Genomic DNA, 18,276 nt, shown 5'->3' with positions numbered 1-18,276 from the left:
CACATGGCTTCCCTGCTTAACCTTTGGCTGGGCAGCCTATCCACTGCCTGGCCAGGATTCACACAGAGGGGTGGGGAGGAGGTTCAGAATGACGCCCCCACCCCAGCTGAGATCCTGCAGGGCCCATTTCCTACAAGGTGGAGTCCGACTCCTCCCCAGGGGCACCATGCACCCCCAGCCGTCTACAGTCTGCGACAACCAGTGGGTGTGTATAAGCAGACCCATACCTCCCACCTCTAGCATGCCCCCAGGGTCTTACCTCGGCCCCTTCTTTCTGCTCACCACCATGTAGCCCCATTATGTTCTCTGAGGCTCTCTGAACCTCCCTGCTGGCTCAGTTCTGTGCTTCACTTCAAGGTTCTCTCCTGGGGCTCCCTTTGCTCTTTTCCCTTTGGATCCTTGGGGACTCCCTTTGGGTATGATTCCTCCTCCAGGAAGCCTTCTCTGCCCGCACACTCACTCTACCCACAAAGTCTGAGGTAAATACCTCTCCTCCGTGCTCCCTCCCATGCCTCTCCCACGCCCCCAGCTATTATTACCTGTTTATCCTACTTCTCACCCTCTTAAAGACCCTGAGGTCCCCAAGGGTGGGGGGTGTTGTCTCATTTGCTATTGTATTCCCGAAGCCAGCACAGCTAAGCCAGCACAGCTCCTGGCCCCTGGGAGCAGCTCTGTGGCTTGCTTGCACTGGAGGCCTACCCGAGACCTGCCTGGGGGGCCTTAGGGCCCCTGGGGGTGTGAGAAGAGGGAAAGGAGAAGGCTGAGCTTTCCAGCCTGGGAGTTGGGAAGTTCCTGGCCTGGCCCCTAGGGGGCGACAGTGCCCTACGTGGAACTTCAGGGTGTGGCCCCCAAGAGGCTAGTTGGTGGGGGTGGGGATGTGCGCTGGGAGTGCTGGAAACCTCAGAATAAACAGGGCGTTTCTTCAGTGCCCACTTCACATGAGGATCTGAGAACAAAACATGGCCTTAATATTAAAACAGTTATAATTAGAGAGTGGAAATGTGGAATACAGGCTAATTTAAAGTTAACACAGAAGACTTCAAAGAAATGTGCTTGTGGCCAGGTCTTTGGGCGACACCCAGACCCCCAGGAGGCCATGTTTATTCTCCTCAGCTGGGAGGGCTACTTGGGAATACAAGTTTGAGATGTATTCAGTTCTCAAAGTTCCACATCCTCATGAGACAGATTGGGACACTGAGGCACCGTGCGGCATTGGAACTTTTCACGAAGCTATCTGTGAACACATCATCAGGGTGGCCTTCAAGTCTGTGGGAGCTCTGAGATTGTTCTGGGCTTCTCTCCCCAGGTACACGATTTCCACCTGCAGAACTTGCCAGCTCTCCTCACCTGAACTTTCCACCTGAGCCCCCAAATCCAGCTCTTCCTTCTGTCTATGTGGTTACCCCTGACCCCTTTCCCTCCAGCCCCCACAGCCACGCCCTGGGCCCAAGGTCTGTGGTCACTTCTTGACAGTGCTGTTTTCCCATAGCTCAGTACCTGTTCTAACAATCCCCAGGCCCTCATTACCTCTTACCTTCATGGGGGCGGCAGTAGTGGTAGTAGTAAAAATTAATAGCGGCTAACACTTAAATAGTATTCACTACATTTCCAGACCATGTCCTAAACGCTTTACTTGTATTGACCTTTTGAATACCCAAACCTCTCTATAAGGTAGGTACTTTCTATTCCTATTTTATAGATGAGGAAACTGAGGCACAGGGAGGTCAGGTAACTTGCCTAGGGTCACACAGCCATTAGGTGGCAGAACCGGGCAGGTAGACATGCCCCTGATGTCTCTCCTTCTCCCCTCATACTCATCTCTACCAGGGCTGCATCCTAGAGCCTGCTGTGATCATGGCCCCCTCCCGGCTTAGAGGTCATCAGAGTTCCCTGCTGGCTGCTGGGTGTTGTTCAGACATTTAACTTGGCATTCTAGGCTCTCTTCCAGCCAGCCCAGTTTGCTCTTCCACCTTGTGGTTCTGCTGTCCTGTTCTGTAGCTGTCTCCTCTCCTCCAAACTATCTCCTCAGACTGGAATGCCCTCCCTCCAGCTCCCCATGCCCAAACCCTTCCTGCTGTCAGTGCCTGCCGTCAGCTGTCCTGGGGAGGCTTCGAGGATGCTCAGCGGCCGGGAAGGGTCCTTCCTTCCTCCAACTCCTTTCACGTTTCTGGCTCCCCGTTTTTGGTGCCTCTTGTCCTCTGTCTCCTGAGGACATATCTTTCTCCAGCTGGAGTGAAGATTCTAGAAGAGAGAAATTGGTGTCCCCCACTCCCACCCATAAGTATTTGTTAAGGAATGTGTTTGTATTCGTTGTCAAGGTGGCACCCAGGTAGGCAGCACTGACCTTAGGGCAGGAACCTGGTTTCTAATTTTGTCACTACTCAGAGCCCTGTGTAACCTTGGGGAAAAGGCTTCTGTCCCTGGGTCTTAATTTCCTGATCTCCAGGAATGGATATTAACACTCATTCAGACAAAAGAGGCCTCTGCTGATGACAAAGCCGGCCACCCCCATGCAGAAGAACAGGGGATGGGGGAGCAGGGGCCATGAGTTCACCAGAAGCCTAGAGAGGACAGAGAGGGTGTGAAAATCAACCCGACTTGCTTCCTTTGATGGGAGATGAGGGCAAGGTTGGGCCTGAATGTTCCCCATGGAAACAAAAGACTTGGTGAGGCTTCTGGCCCATGTGAAAGGCCCTGGAAAGCTCAAGGGGAAGAGGGCTCACTTCTCAGCCTCCACGCTACCCACATCTTGGACTCGAAGATTCTTTGCGGTGGGGGGGCGGGGTTGCTGCCCAGAGCATGGATGGCATGGTGTTCAGCAGCATCCCTGGATTCTGTCTTCTCCCCGAGTCGTGACAACCAAAGTGTCTCCAAACATGGCCAAATATGTGGGAGTGGTGGGGGGGGGGCAGTTGAGACCCCTGAGTTAAGCACACCCACAAGCGATTTTTTAGCATCTACTAAATAAGTGCTTAGGTCTGGTTTGGAATGAAAGGTTTCACATGAGGAACAGTTAAGGAAGTTCTAACTGCTGTGTTGGCAGGGGGGCGTGGAGGGGGAGCCCCCAAGGCCCGAGGACAGCCCTAGGGCTGAATCTCCAAGGAGGAGCAGGGAAGATGGGAACTGGTGGTGGGGGAGGCATTCGGGGTGAGGGGAGCTGCCTGAGCCAACACACAAAGGCAGGCACAGACAGGGCCCCTTTGCGACATCGAGCCTCCTTTGGCAGCATTGGGTGGAGGGCGTGTTGGGGGAGCAGTGGGGAGGAAGGTTAAATAAATATTATTCCTGGTGTGTTCGGTTGTGGAACACTGGATCTAATCAGGAATGCATAAATCTAAATGCCAGTTCTCTCACAAAACCTCCCTGGAGCCTCCTCCCCCAGACCCCCCAGTCTTACACCCCCCATTCTTCTTACTAGGGCTGGAGCCATACCCAGGGATTGTTAGAAGCTCTGGGAGCCCACCCCTGACTGCTTGGAAACGTTCCTGACCTAGTACCTGTTTTCTCCTGCAGGTGGTAAACCCAAAAAAGAAAATGAAAAAGAAGAAATACGTGAATTCTGGCACGGTGAGTAGCCACGCCCCTCTCTGTAGCCGGGTGTGTACATCCTGAGTCCGGAGCTAGGTCTGCCTTGTCAGGAGTTGTGCGTGTCTGTGTGGGCTCGTGTGGGGTGTGGAAGCCAGACCTGGAGAGTTAAGGGTGGGAAGGGTGGGGCAAATGGAGCCACAACCCTGGGGTGGGGGTGGGCAGCCAGTGTAGACGGTAGATGGGCCACACCACAGGCGCTGTGATACAGAATGAGAAATCCCAGAGAGGAACTCCCATGGGGACTTCCTGCAGAAAGGGAGAGGAAAAGGAGTCGTGTGCATTGAGCCCTTACTCTGGGAAATTCCCCACCGAGGTACTTTTCACAGGTTGTTTCCTTGAGAGGTAGACATTATCATCCCCTTGTCATAAAAGAGGAAACCAAGGCTGCCAGCAGGGAAGTGACTCAGCTAAGGTCACAGAGCCAGAGAGGCACAACCAAGGTCCTAGAGCTGGAGACGGCAGTCAGTGCCCGTTTGCCACAACGATCCTAGGATTACACGAGCCATGTGGCATCTGGGCGCCTGCTCTTCAGGACATCCATGCATTTATCCAACAAACATTTCCTGAATGCTGCCATGTTCTAGGCATGAGGGATATAGCTGGGAACAAGACAGACTCACATCTTTACCTTCCTGGTACTTATATTTTAGTGGGGGAGACAGAAAACAAATACATATGCATACATATACCTGTATTTTTCAGGTGGTTATAAGTGCTGTGGAAAAAAGTATAAGAAGGTAAAAGGTTGGGGTGCCTGGGTGGCTCAGTCAGTTAAACTTATGTCTTGGCTCAGATCATAATCCCAGAGTCCTGGGATCAAGCCCTGCATCGGACTCCCTGTTCAGCGGGAGACCTGCTTCTGCCTCTCCCACTCTCCCTGCTTGTGTTCCCTCTCTCGCTGTATCTCTCTCTCTTTCTGTCAAATAAAGAAATAAAATCTTAAAAAAAAAAAAAAAGAAGGTAAAGGGTTAGGGAATGCCAGAGACAAAACTATTTTATATTAAGTAGTCAAGGAAAAGCTTTTCTCTGAGAAGGTGACATTTGAGCAGAGATTCAAAGGTGAAGGAGCAAGCATTGGGGCTACTGGAGAAAGAGAATTCTAGCTGTGGGGATCAGCACATGCTGCAAAGGCCCTGAGGTGGAGGCCACGGTGCCTGTCTCAGACAAGCCAGCGTCTTTCCCCTGCAACTATATTCAGAGTTGTACCCCTCCTGTCCCTCCCTACTATGGCAGTCCGAAGCCCCAGAAGCTAATGCGACCACAGTTAGTCATTGGATTTAAGCAAACTGCAACTTCAGACCCGGACGAGGTCCTATTCAGGGAGCTCTGCGGCTTTCTCTGAGGTACCTTATTGTCTCCATCTGTAAAATGGGTTCATAAATCATCCCTACCCTCCTTACTGCTCTGGCTGGCTATGACAGAGGGCTGGAAATTCTCTTTTCACTCCAAGGAGATGAATTGTAATGGCTAGCAGACCCCCGGAACTTTCCCACATATTCCCGTGTCCCTAGGGGAGGCAGCACTTTCCCCAGCTGAGAAATCCTGGATGTACAGCTCAAAAAAAAAAAAAAAAAAGAAAGAAAGCTTGAAAATCACTGATCTTCTTCAGTCTTCTTGAAGATAAGGAAACTGAGGCCCAGAGAGGGGACACGATTTGTCTCGGGCCAGTCTTCAACATAAAAAGTTAGTCAGGGTCCCGGATTTTTTTTTTTTTTTTTAAGATTTATTTATTTGAGAGAGAGAGACCTCACACGAGCGGGAAGGGCAGGAGAGAAAATCTCAAGCAGACTCCCGGCTGAGCACATGACCTGAGATCATGACCTGAGCTGAAATCAAGAGTCAGATACTCAACTGACTGAACGACCCAGGTGCCCCGGTCCAGGACGCTTATTAAAATGCATATGCCGAGTCCAGTTCCCTAGGGTTCCATTTTAGGAGGCCTAGGCTGGGGCCCAGGAAGCTGCGTTTAGTGCTTCTCATACCTTCCTTACTATGTGCAGAATCTTCTGGGGACCTTGTTAAAATGCCAAGAATCTGCATGTCTGCATTTCTTTCTTTCTTTCCTTAAAAATATTTTATTTATTTATTGATAATTTTTTTGAGAAAGAGCACAAGCAGAGGGGGAAGCAGACTCCCCACTGAGCAAGGAGCCCAATGTGGGGCTCCATCGAAGGACCCCCGGATTATGACCTGAGCCAAAGGCAGGCACTCAACTGACTGAGCCACCCAGGCACTCCTGCATGTCCACATTTTTAGCCAGCATCAGGATGCTGGTGCTCTGGGGGGGTTCGGGGACCACACTCTGAGCAGCAGGATCCTGGCTCAATCCGTATGGTCTGGCAAGTTAGGAAATTACTTCATCCGAGGGCCTTGGGGTTCAACCCCACCTGCAGGTTAGACTCGTGTGAGGAGCTTAAAAAGGATCCAAGGCCAGAACCCTACCCCTGAAACTGATGTAACTGGTTTGGGTTCCTCACCCAGGCTGCAGGAGGTTTTCAAAGCTCCCCAGGGAGTCTGGTGGTCATCAGTCAGGGTAGAGGCCACAGCCATAGTCTCCTCCTAGCGAAAGGAGGCTTTGTTCATCCAGGTGCCTAACACCCTAACCACGGCAGGTAGGGTCTCCAGGGCCCAGCACAGCACCCACAAACCCTCCTGTTATTTGGGTTGATGTCAAGCAGAGGCCCTCTCTGGCCTGCCCAGAGAGTTTGTAAAGACAGCAGAGCCTGCACCAGTAGGGAGTTCCCCAGATTCTAGGGTAGAGCTCTCCGACACAGGTAAAGGTTTCCTGCCCCAACCTTGCCCCATTTAATTGATTTTGGCAGCCGAGTTTTCACTTACTTGTCCTCACAGTCCTAAATCATTATTGTAATGAGCCGCCAGGTAGCTGCCTGTCTAGGCACAGTCAATGCCAAAGCCATCAGGGGGCAGGGGTGAAAAGGTGTCTGCTCTGGGGCGGGGGCCCAGGTCGGTTACCTCCCGGGGAAGAAAAGGCTGCTTATGAGGATCTTGGGTCCAAGAAGGTAGAGATCAAGAGATACCAAACAGGTGAGTTGGGACAAGTGAGACTGAAGATACAAGGACACACCAAAGGGGCATGTTTTTCGGATGGATGGTTCGTGGGACAGGGAGCTCCTCAACATTGGCAGGTTGGTAGTGCCATGTCGGGAAGACCCCCTTGCCTTCCACACTCCATGCCGGTATCCACTTGGGGGAAACTTGTGCTCTTGGCTTGAGCCTCCATGCTTCAGGGATAGAGAGAGGGCCCTGTGGGGGTGCAGGTGGGGTCAAGGTCAAGAGGGCAGGCTCTGGAGTCAGACCTGAGTTCGCTTCTCACTCAGCCAGGTCCTGACAGTGTCCTTGGGCACACTGCCTCCCTCTTTGAACCTCAGTTTCTTTGGCTAGAAAATGGGATAACCATTGTGCTTCACAGGGTTGTTGTGGGTACTGTATGCAGTGGAGTGTGCAAAGCCGGCGGTGCTGCGTGCTCCCTCACTTGCAGCAAACCATCTCCCCGCAGCTCTGAGCTCCCCACTGACCAAGCTTCCTCTTGTTTTCAAGGTCACGCTGCTTTCCTTCGCTGTGGAGTCTGAGTGCACATTTCTTGACTACATCAAAGGAGGGTGAGAAGAGATCCAGCCTGGTTTCTTTGGCTTTGGGGAGAGGGAAGGGGGCCCCACATATAAGCATGAGCAGCTCTGGCCGCTTTGAGACTCTGGACATAGCCTGTGAGCCCTGAGCCAACTCTAGTATCTGGCCTCAGACAACTTGCCCAGAGCCCTAGATGCTTCTGGATCCTAAGTGGCTACAGAGGGTGCTCCTGAGCCATGGAGGCCAGTCTGGGTCCCATCTGGATTGCAGGGACAGGACCCCGAGGTGGTAGGGACTCCATGACAAAGAGAACCAAGAGCTTAGGGAAGCAGAGCTCTGGATGAGGAAACAGGAGGCCCAGGCTCTAGGCGCTTCTTAGCCATGAATTTGTTAGATTACTTGGAGCAGGTCACTTTCCTTCCCTGAGCGTCAGTTTCCTCCTCTATACATGCAGAGATTGGAGTGAATTCTAATGGCCGTTCCTTCTCTGAACTTCTGATGCCTGGTCTGGTGGGGGTGGGGGGCACTGATTAGCCTGCCCAGTGGCAGCAGGGACCTATAGGGGGCAAGAGGTGCTGGGGGATGAGCCATCAGAGGGTCCCACAGCCAACAGGTGGTCAAACATGAGCTTAAGGAGCAGAAAGAACCAGAAGGGCTGGCATCCAGGCCAAGACAGGCAGGAGAGCCCGCAGGCTCTAGCCCACAGCTCATAGAAATAGAGACTGACTCCGAACTGAGGTTAGTGTGCTCTGTGCCAGAACAGGGGCCAGGTCAGGGTGTGGGGAGCTGAGAGCCCACAGGTGCAGGCAGGTGAGTGACTACACCTGTCTGGAAAGAAGACAGGCAGGACAGGTGCCAAAGGCTCATCCCAGCCAAGCGGGCACTTGGCTGCCGCCTTTTCCAGGGCAGAGGGAAAAATCGGGCCCTGGGAAGCCACACGTACTCTCCCATGACACCACACCCTGCTGCCTCGAAACTGGTTTCTAGGTTGCAAACTCTCCTTCTACCCGCTGAATACACACCTCTTCACAGTCACCTGGGGGTCTCCCACTGCCCCTACCTGCCCTTCCTCTGAGCGCACTCCAGACCCTGCCTGGGCTCCCTTCCCCCATCAAAACCGCCCCGTTCCCTCGCCCATGAAGCAGCCTGCACTTACATTCTAGAGCACCTGCTAATTTTCAAACAGTGCACATCCTATTTATCCTTCTTCTTTGCAAGGCGCCCCTCATGTACAGAACCCAGTGGGCAGGGCGAGGATGATTATGTCCACTTTACATAACTTGCTGGTGGCCACATGCCCAGCCAGCGGCAGGCCTCCTCCTGGCCTCACGTGTGGCATTGCTTCCACAGTCGTGAGTCATCCTGGCCCTGCCTGTCTCACAGCAGCCAGGTGGGCCAAGATGCCGGCAGACACAGTGGGGTGGAAGGGCTGGGTGCTGGGATGTCTCATCGAGAAGGAGCCCTCAGAGGCCAGCCTTCCCTGCGAAGCCGGCGCCGCAAGGCCGGGGAAGGTTCGGCGCTGGCGCCAACCCCAGGCCTTGCTCACACCTCTTCGTCCTCACCAGAGACCCGAGCCAGAGAGCAGGCTCCAGGGATCGAGAACTCGCTCACCTGCATGTCCAGACAGGCAGCTGATGGAGGCATTTATCTCGGGCTCCTCTTCTCCCTGGCCTCCCTTCCCTGCCCGCCTGGCCCCAGAGGGTGGGAATGGCCACCTGGGCCCTGGCTGTGTTCTGCCCTGCTCTGCCCCAAAGCAGGGGGGCATGGAGAGCCTGCAGGGAGGCTTTCTAGCCCCTTCCTTCGCCAAATCATTTTGGAACCCAGAGCAGGGGAAGACCAGTTTAAGGGGTAAGACTTACCTCTTCCTTCACCCTGATTTGGAAGAGCCCAGCCAGTGGTGTCCTCAGTTGTGGTCCCATAGGCCAGAACCGCCCTCCCGATGGTGGCCCTGGGAGCAGAGCTCTTTCCCTGTAGCAAAGACAAGATCTCTTTACTTCCCAGGAAGAGATGACAACGAACAGTAGATGAATAGGACAGGTCAGCCGCTCTAACAAATAATCCCGTGACCTCAAGGCTTAATACAAACAAAGGCTTATTTTTTATCCATGGGGTGGCAGGGGTGGGTGGGAAGATGTACCACACCATCGGTCAGGGACCCAGGCTCTTGCCATCTTATTTCTCTGTCTCCCTCAGAGGTTGGAGTCCCCTGGACGCCCTGCCCCCAGGCAGCAGACAATGGGAGAGGGCCTGGGCTAGACTGCTCTGGCCAGCAGACCCAGCCCTGGGACTCCTGCTGGGTCCTTCTTCCTCCCTGGGGGACAGTGGTTCCATGAGCAGGAGCTCATGCACAGTCGGGTGGAGAGAGGGCTGTGGCTGATCTTACATCGGGCCAACTTGGAACCACCCGAACAGAGCGTCCCCACCTGTGATCCCAGAACCACTCCTCAGAATCCATCCGTGGAGGAGGGCAGGGATTGTCTGTTGAAGAAGCAGACTCTGGGGCCCCGTCTTAGGCCGACTGAACTGGCATCGTTGGGAGTGTGGCCCTGGGCTCTTCTTTCTAAACCTGGTCACCGACTAGCTCTGTGGTCACTGGACAATGAGGCCCACAAGACAAGACTTTATCCAGGGGTTCCTGTCCTGTCAGCTTCATTCTGTCAGTATCTAGCCTGGACCCTAGAGCAGCAAACCCTCATCAACCCTGAACCTGAATCTTTAAAACCAAGCTTTTTTATTATGGAAAATTTCTAAATACACTCAAAACTAGAGAGAAGGTATAACAAACCCCCAGGCACCCTTCACCCAGGTTCAACAGTTAACGGACCCCTGGCTATTCTCCTTCAACACATGCTCCCTTTCATTCAGTTATTTTGAAGCAAATGAAGCAAATCACAGTCATCAGATTTTATCCCCCCAATACTTAGGGATATAGCTCTAAAATATAAGGACGTTCTCTTTGTAAAATACAACTGCAATACTCTAAGTAGTATAATTACACCTAAACATCAAATAGTTTCTTTTTTTTTTTAAAGATTTTATTTATTTATTTGACAGAGAGATTACAAGTAGGGCAGAGAGGCAGGCAGAGAGAGAGAGAGGAGGAAGCAGGCTCCCTGCTGAGCAGAGAGCCCGATGCGGGACTCGATCCCAGGACCCTGAGATCATGACCTGAGCTGAAAGCAGCGGCCCAACCCACTGAGCCACCCAGGCACCCTCAAATAGTTTCTTAATACCAAATATCTAGGCAGTGTTCCAACTCCCTATTTTTCTTATAAAGTTGTTCAGTTAGCTTATTTTAATCAGAAATCCAGGCAAGATCCATATATTGCAACTGGTCGATTTGTCCCTTAATTCTCTTTTCATCTGTTGATTCCTCTAAGCACGCGAGGGCTTGCTAAAACAGAGCCCTGCTCCCCACCAAGGGATTCAGATTCACAAGGTCTGAGGGGGGAGGGGACTCCCTCAGACTGGGTTTTACTGGCTGCTTCCCCCAGCTGTCATGGAACATGTTCCTCTGTCCCCTGTATTTCCTGTACACAGCTGGGAGAGAGCTCTGGAAGCTCAGTTGGATTCAGGTTCAAGTTTTTGGCAAGACAGCAGTATGGGGGGTATTTGGTTCTTCCCTCAGAGATGCATGATATCTCTTTGGCTCTCTTTTTTTGCCAAATAAGCGTTAACCCTGCATCTGACACTGAATTTGAGTGAGAAACACAGTGAGAACTTCATGGGACTCAGGTGGGCCCAGGGGCAGGGTTTTGGGAGGAAATAATTAATTGTCACCATGTGCCCACACAGAACACAGTCCATTCAGAGAGCTTCAGACACTGCCTTCCTCTTAGGTTCACAACAGTCGTTTGTGGGGAGGCCGTGGCTGGCATGACTATCCCCGTTTTCCAGAACTGGAAGAAGATGAGCGACTTCACCAAGGCCACATGTCCAGCAAGCTGTGGGGCTGGGGTGGAGGCCGGATTTTTCCCTGTCCAGGTGACTCTCCTGCTGCTCTTCCTCTTCCAGGACCCAGATCAACTTCACGGTGGCCATCGACTTCACGGCTTCCAATGGTGAGTGGGGGGATGGGCAGAGGAGCTGGCTCGGGGCTGGGGTCTGGAGCAGGGAGGGCTTCTCAGAGCTGTGGTAGTTGGTCCTAGCTGGGACCAGCTCTCCCATATTCTCTGGCCTCATCTTCACTGAAAAGGAGGTCCTTAGGGCTTGGGGAGCCAAAGGGATTACCAAGATGGTGAAGGTGTCCCCAGCCTGGACTGTGGTCACTAACAAATCTGGGCTCTGGGCCCATGAGGAGCGCTGGAGAAAAGATGTTTCCTCATAGGATCAAATCTCACATCCTCCTACATAGCCCAGTCCCCAGGCTGGAGGAGAGCTTGTTGGTCATCTGTGAGGGCACGAATCCCAGTCCCCAGCTTCGTTGGGGCTGCCCCAGCTCCCTTCCCACCGAGGACCTTCACTAGGGTGGGGCTCTGCCCAATTCACCATGAGCGACCAGTGCCCAATTTCACACTGTTGGAAACGTCACCACCTCCCTTGGAGTCTGGACCCCTGCTGGCGGTACTCCGTGCTCACTCTCATGCCTGTCAGAGCAGCCCCGGTTTGGGACTTGTGGGATGGGCCCCAGAGTCCTAGGGTGGTAGGATTCAAGGCTGGGAGGGGCATTGCAAGAATCCCACCTGCTCTGTCCTCACAACACTCCCATGAGGTGGGACTGTCACCCCCACTGCACACACGAGGACCTGAGACTGAGAGGTAAGGATCCACAGGAAGAGCACGCAGCTGGTCGCAGGGAGAGACAGGATCTGTTGGTTGGCAGTCTGTGACGTAATGCCTTGGATGAATTAATAAGTAAAATGTGGGCTTTTCTCAGTGGGGATGAGGGCTACAGGGGTGACGTAAGGCAGCAAGAGGGATAAGGGAGTATTGGGGGAGGCTATGATTTTCAGGACGCACACTGGGAAGGGGACCCTTGAGTAGACGAAGCAAGCTACACGCACCTATACGGAAAAGTGTCCTGGGGCAAAGGGACATGCCACTGTGGAGGCCCTGAGGTAGGGATGGCAGGGGGCTGGGCCTGAGTGAGGGGAGGGGCTGGCAGGAGGCAAGGAGGGAGGTCACTGGAGGCCTGACCCCAAAGAGCCTGTGGGCTCCCCCGTAAGGACTGTGGGTCTGGTTCTGGGCAAGATGGGAGCCTTCAGAGCCAAGAAGAGGCGTGGCCTCATTCCTTGGGCTGGACTCCAGGCAAAGGACCGAAGCTGAGAGATGGTCTGGGCAGCCGCCTTCCCACAGGCAAGGGGATGGGGCTGTCACAGAGGACAGGAGAAGCCGGTGAGCGGGTGCATGTATTTTGAAGGGTTAGCAACCAGGATTTACTGAAGGATTGAGGGTGTGGCAAGAGAGAAAGAAAAGAGTCAAGGATAAAGAAAATCACAGGTGCCCCTGGAGACCCCCCTCTGCATTCTGAGCCCACAGTGCTTGGGGTGTCAGGAGCAGCAAATGTTCTCATGTCCCGTGTCGCAGGGAACCCGTCACAGTCCACGTCCCTGCACTACATGAGCCCCTACCAGCTGAACGCCTACGCGCTGGCGCTGACTGCTGTCGGGGAGATCATCCAGCACTACGACAGCGACAAGATGTTCCCTGCCCTTGGCTTTGGGGCCAAGCTGCCACCCGATGGAAGGGTGTCCCATGAGTTCCCGCTGGTAGGAGGTCCTGGGAGGTCAGACCGAGGGCTGATCAGGCTCGGGGCTTGGCGACAAGCCTGGGGTGGAGGGCTCATCGTCCTGCTCATCATCCCTGCCCCAGGACAGTCTGTGCCCCCTTTGGAGGCAGGGTGGGTAGGTTGCCTGCTGGGGGGTGGGTGAGCTCATAGCAGGGCCCCCAGAAGCCCACTCCCCACCTTGCTCACCAGCACCTCCCCTCCATGTCTGATGCCACTCACAGTGGGCTCTGGCCTCCTTTCCCTGACAAGACCCAGGAGAGGTGGAGTGGAGATGTGCTTGAACTACCCCTCCCCCCCAAGGCCCCCAAAATAAGGGTAAAGGGGTGTGCACTGGGATAAGACAACTGCGGATGGTCCCAGGAGCTCCCTGAGTTGGTGCTGAGACGGGGGGCCACCTCCTCTCCCTCCCTCCCACAAGCTGGGAGCACTCCATCATGCCAGGCACGGTGTTGCACGCCAGATACAAGAAGACAGATCAGCTGCTGGTCCTTCCAGAGCTGCTCAGACCTGGCAGTCACCTGGAGGATGGGGTGGTTTGCCCGTTTCCTGAGGGGAGCAGCCAGAGCTCTCAGGGGGGCCTGTCTGAGCAGGAGCAGGGAGTGGGGCAAGGAGCGGGGTTTGGGCTCTGCTTCCCCAGAGTGTGCGCTGCCCGCGGGGCTCCCTCCCCTGCCCACTACCTCCCACCAGGGAAGAGTCCTGGAGATCCCAGGCCCGCTGGCCTTCCCCACCCTGGCTGTGCACAGGCCCGGCTACCCTCCCTCCTCCTCCTCCATTCTTCCTGGGCTCAGCCTTCCTCTCCTCGGCGCCCCCAGAATGGCAACCAGGAGAACCCTTCCTGCTGCGGCATCGACGGCATCCTGGAGGCCTACCACCACAGCCTGCGCACTGTGCAGCTCTACGGCCCCACCAACTTCGCCCCGGTGGTGACCCACGTGGCCAGGTGAGTGCCAGGGTCCCCAGATGCCCATCCCCAGCGGCTCATGCAGCGTCCATCCACAGCTGTCCTCTCTGGAACGTGGGAGGGGCGTCTCTTCCATTCACCCACCTTTCAGGGAGCCCTGACCCTAAAGAGACTCTCCTCCCTCCAAAGAATCCCCCCCACCCCCTGCAAAGTGTTATGGGGGCGGGGAGGGGTGCAGAGCGGGTCAGACAGACTGCAGCCCCCGCTCCCCCAGGACCGCGGCTGCAGTGCAGGACGGCTCCCAGTACTCGGTGTTGCTCATCATCACGGACGGGGTCATCTCGGACATGGCGCAGACCAAGGAGGCTATCGTCAATGTGAGCTGGGGGTGGGGGGCATGCCTTCCCACTTCTTTAGAGAAACCCCTGGGAGGAGGCTACGCGGGCAGTGAGATTTGGGGAATGGAAGGATCCTGTGGATGAGCTCTTTATCTAACACCCACCCCCCACATGGGCCATTCCCTCCCGATGCCTGTGGCTCCCTTGTTAATCTGTCTCTTGGACCCCTGCCCCAGACTCCAGCCCATCCCTGCCAGGAGGAAGTGGGAGCCCAGAGTGGGGGAGGCCCAGGAACATGACTCCCCTTACTGGGTGGGCTCCCAGTATAAGGGGCTACAGCCCCAGCTCCCACTTCTGGCTGCCCACATAAAAGATGTCCCACTTGATGGAGATGCAGGGACAGGAGAGGGGATGGGGGGTATCTCACAGAGGCAGACCTGGCACCCATTTCCCCCTCTTGACCCTCTCTTCCTCTCCGGTGCCCCACGGCTATTTCCCTTGGTTCGAGTCCCGGCCCTTTCATATGTTTCTCTGTGTGTCTTCATCCTTCTGTCTTCCATTTCTCCGTCCTTCTGTCCTTCTTCCATGGACCCACCCCATTCTGTCCCTCCTCCTGATCTCGCAGGCTGCCAAACTCCCCATGTCCATCATTATCATCGGAGTGGGCCAGGCGGAGTTCGATGGTAAGTCCCCACCCCCTGATGTTTCCCCAGAGGCGTCACGCCCTTGGGAATGACCCTTCCCCAAAGAGTGAGAGCTCCTGGGTGGGTGTGACTGTCTGGGTGAGCAGGCAGGGTGTGAGGGTGTGTTTGTTTGTACAGGGAAGGGTGTGTCAGGGTGTACACCCATCCCATATCCCAAGGCTGTGGGGAGCAGGTCCAGTCCTTCCTCCCTCCCCTAATCCTGGGAACGGAGGGTGGGGGAGCCAGAGCACTGGGCTAGAAGTCAGAGATGCACCATGTTGGGCTCCTCCTATCTCCTCATCTCTAATGATGGGGTCTGGACTGACCATCTCTTCCTGTATTGGCCCGGGATTGGAGGACAAGCCCACTGTCCTGCCAGGCCCGGGTGCCCACCTTAATTCAGTGTACCACCAATGCCTGTTTTTACACAGCCATGGTGGAGCTGGATGGTGATGATGTGCGGATCTCCTCACGGGGGAAGCTGGCAGAGCGGGACATTGTCCAGGTGAAGCCCAAATCCTGCCTGTCCCAAGGAAAATGCCCAAGCCCTTCTAGCCAGGCCAACCTCATACCCCCTTTTAGAAAATTCTCTGGAAAGGGGCCTTGGAGGGAGCTCCAGGGTGGTCTGGTCACCAAAGAAGGGAACAGGAATCAGTCCTTGGGTCACACTTGTCCCCTGGCGGGACCCTTCCCTACCATGTCTGAGACTTGCCCCCAGTGTTTTTGCCCTGACCGGAATGGTCTGCCAAGGCCTCCCGGAGCCGCCAGGCCTCTGTGGTTTCCTGCAGATCACTTAGGCCCAGTGCTTGCGCTTTCCAGTGTCTTCTGTGGGGCTGCCTTCCCAGTGAGATGGCAAACCCCTCGGAGGCAGAGGAGGCGTCTTTAGTGTTGCCAAAGCCTTCTCTGGGAACGGGCATTGCCTGGTTCTTTGTATCCATGTCTTACCCTCTCACGTAGGATGGCACACGTAGTGAGCAGACAGGTCTTCGTCCTTCAGGCGCCCCTGCCCAGTCAAGCCTCAGAACGCACCTTAGTAAGCACTCTTGTCTGTGAAGCTCCTAGGAGATTGGAAGTAAAGACTGACGTTCCCCAGACCCCCTGGGGTCCTTCCAAGGTTGAAGACCAGTCAGGAGGCTAGACCCCAGAGCAGGGGCAGTTCTGGGAGTAAGGCCGGAGTGGGGGACCCATGGAAGGAAAGGCCTGGAGGCAGACATGAGCTGAGGCACTCAAGGGTGGGTCACCCTCTGGGAGAAAGCCAGAGGAGTGTGACTGTAGGTGTCCGCCCAGAGACGGAGGAGAAGTAGAGCAAAGGAGACAGAGAGGTTGGGGTAGATGGGAAGGCCCATTTCCCAGAAGCCAGGGTCTTCATCCAGCATTTTCTGATCACTGGCTGAGTCCCTGTGCTTGGTGCCAAGACTTCAGAGCTAAAGGACTCCTGTTTAGGGGTACATCTTGGCATGGAATACGTGCCCTGTGATACCTCATTGAGCCAATGAGAGAAGAGCCCCTCAGTGTTCACCAGCAGAGGGCTGGCTGATGGAGAGGGCAGAGGCAGGGGAGGCATGGTCCTGGGCTAGGAGACTGGGGAGGGGGAGGGGCTGGGGTCCAGCCAAAGACCTGGCCTGACTGTACCTTTCCTCCGGCCAGTTTGTGCCCTTTAGGGACTATGTGGACCGCACCGGCAACCACGTGCTAAGCATGGCGCGCCTGGCCCGCGATGTGCTGGCCGAGATCCCTGACCAGCTGGTGTCCTACATGAAGGCCCAAGGCATCCGCCCGCGCCCCCCACCCGCGGCCCCGGAGTCCTCGCCTCCACGGTCCCCAGCCCACACTCCCCCTGCCTCCCCCCTGCACACACACATCTGAGCGCTCTTCCCAAAGGTCCCTGGCCTGTGGTGGGTGGCTCCCTGGGGGGAGGGGGGACAGTAGAAGCACAGCTGGGGTCCCCAGACCCCCTTGCAATATGCCATGCCTAGCCTTTGTAACTGTGTGTGCCTGGGAGGCCAGCGGGGGACAGGGCCCTGAAGACTCTGCTCTCATTTCCCAGCCTCGTGGCCCAAACCTGGGGAGTTGGAGGGTACATGTGGTGGGGGTGAGTTTTTGGGCCTCTGCCCTTCTCTGTCCCCCCAATACCTGGTTCTAGACCAGACAGGAAGGGGTTAACGATCAGGAGGATTGGGGTCCCCCTCAGTCCACCTGGGCAAGCCCATCTGTTCCTCCGTGGCCCTGAAGCCTGAACTGGGTCTCTCCCCTCTGGGGCCCTAGGATATCCCACCCTCCTGTGCCGTATACTCCTACACTTGGCCCCTGATCTCTCACTCCTCAGTATCTACCCCATCCCTATTTCCAGTGAAGCCTGTGAGGCTGATGGGTCTGCAGGGATGCCTGAACATGTGACCCCCTCCCAGGGACACTTGCATGCCATGGGAGCACAGCAGACCCATGAAGGGGAGACTGTGATGGGAGGGCCATAGGCCACATGATGGGCTAGGAATGGAGGCTTTTTAGATACAGAGTCCTTTCCGGTGCCTCTCGGGCCCAGAAGGATGCTGGCTTTAGATCCATAGGCCTGTCCCTGGTGTGGGCCCACAAGCACCTCTACAGTTGACTCCTGGTTCAAGGCATCCTCTCCTCCTGCCAAGGCTGCCCAGTGCCCTTGGAGCCCAGTCCTCTGCTGCTCCCCTGGAGGCCTTGGAAGGAGCCATCCAGCTCCAGCACTCCCATATTGCCACTTTCCCACAGGGATAGGAGACAGGAGTCCTGGGTTTGAGCCTGTGGGAACCCAAGCAAGGCCCTTCCGTCTTCTGGGACTCAGAAGTAGGGCAAGAGGGTTGACCAGATGGTTCCAGGTTTATCTTCAGCTTCGGTGTCCTGAGAGTTCATTCATGCCATGCCCAGCTTCCCCATCCCACGCCTCAGCAATGTGACCCCTTACTCCAGGCCGTCTTGGCCTTTAGGGTCACTCTCTTCCCTCCTGTCACCTCAAATCCACTCTAGTCCTTCAGCCTTGGGCTGTGAGGTCTGAGCCTAAGCCTCTGCCTCTGCTGTGGGGAAGGCTGGAAGGGTAGATCTCCCCCCTGGACCCCCCAAGCTGCCCAGCCTTTACCCACACAGGGAGCAAGTCATGCATGCCAGCCCCTCCCACAGCATGGGGCCCCTCAGCCCACGACATGTCCCATGCCTGGGTGGAGACCAGGCCCCCAACCTGTCCACTGCCCGACACCGCTTCCCTTCCCGTCATGCATGATGGTGGTGTTTCTATGCTGTCTGGTCCTGTGCCCGTCTCTGAGACAGTCTCTGTGTGGAATTTGCCTTAAACTGAAGTAAATTGGGTTCTTTTAGTAACGTTCCTTGCTTTCCTTTCTCCTGTGAAGAACAAGTGTGTTGCTGTTTGACAGAATCCAAGCTCTCCTCTGTCTCTCTTCTCTACCTCTATCTAGCTCTCTTCTA

The 18,276-nt window shown here is 55.3% G+C and overlaps 1 protein-coding gene across 2 annotated transcripts in view; it reads left to right on the top strand.

The window, feature by feature from the left end:
• The window catches only part of CPNE5 (copine 5), an 89,334-nt gene extending 71,163 nt beyond the window's left edge, over positions 1–18,171 (top strand). For both annotated transcript variants that reach the window (XM_059177788.1, XM_059177787.1), the window contains 9 exons: positions 3,514–3,567; positions 7,147–7,208; positions 11,191–11,237; positions 12,703–12,884; positions 13,717–13,844; positions 14,080–14,182; positions 14,769–14,826; positions 15,258–15,331; positions 16,474–18,171. In XM_059177788.1, coding sequence (XP_059033771.1) covers positions 3,514–3,567; positions 7,147–7,208; positions 11,191–11,237; positions 12,703–12,884; positions 13,717–13,844; positions 14,080–14,182; positions 14,769–14,826; positions 15,258–15,331; positions 16,474–16,692 — 927 coding nt within the window. In that variant the 3' untranslated portion in view covers positions 16,693–18,171. The remainder of the gene's footprint in view (positions 1–3,513; positions 3,568–7,146; positions 7,209–11,190; positions 11,238–12,702; positions 12,885–13,716; positions 13,845–14,079; positions 14,183–14,768; positions 14,827–15,257; positions 15,332–16,473) is intronic.
• The last annotated feature ends 105 nt before the right edge of the window (positions 18,172–18,276 follow it).

Source organism: Mustela lutreola, chromosome 6, assembly GCF_030435805.1.
Source record: "Mustela lutreola isolate mMusLut2 chromosome 6, mMusLut2.pri, whole genome shotgun sequence".
Taxonomy (NCBI): domain Eukaryota; kingdom Metazoa; phylum Chordata; class Mammalia; order Carnivora; family Mustelidae; genus Mustela; species Mustela lutreola.
Note: the sequence above shows the minus strand (reverse complement) of the source record. Positions and strands in the feature narration are given on the sequence as shown.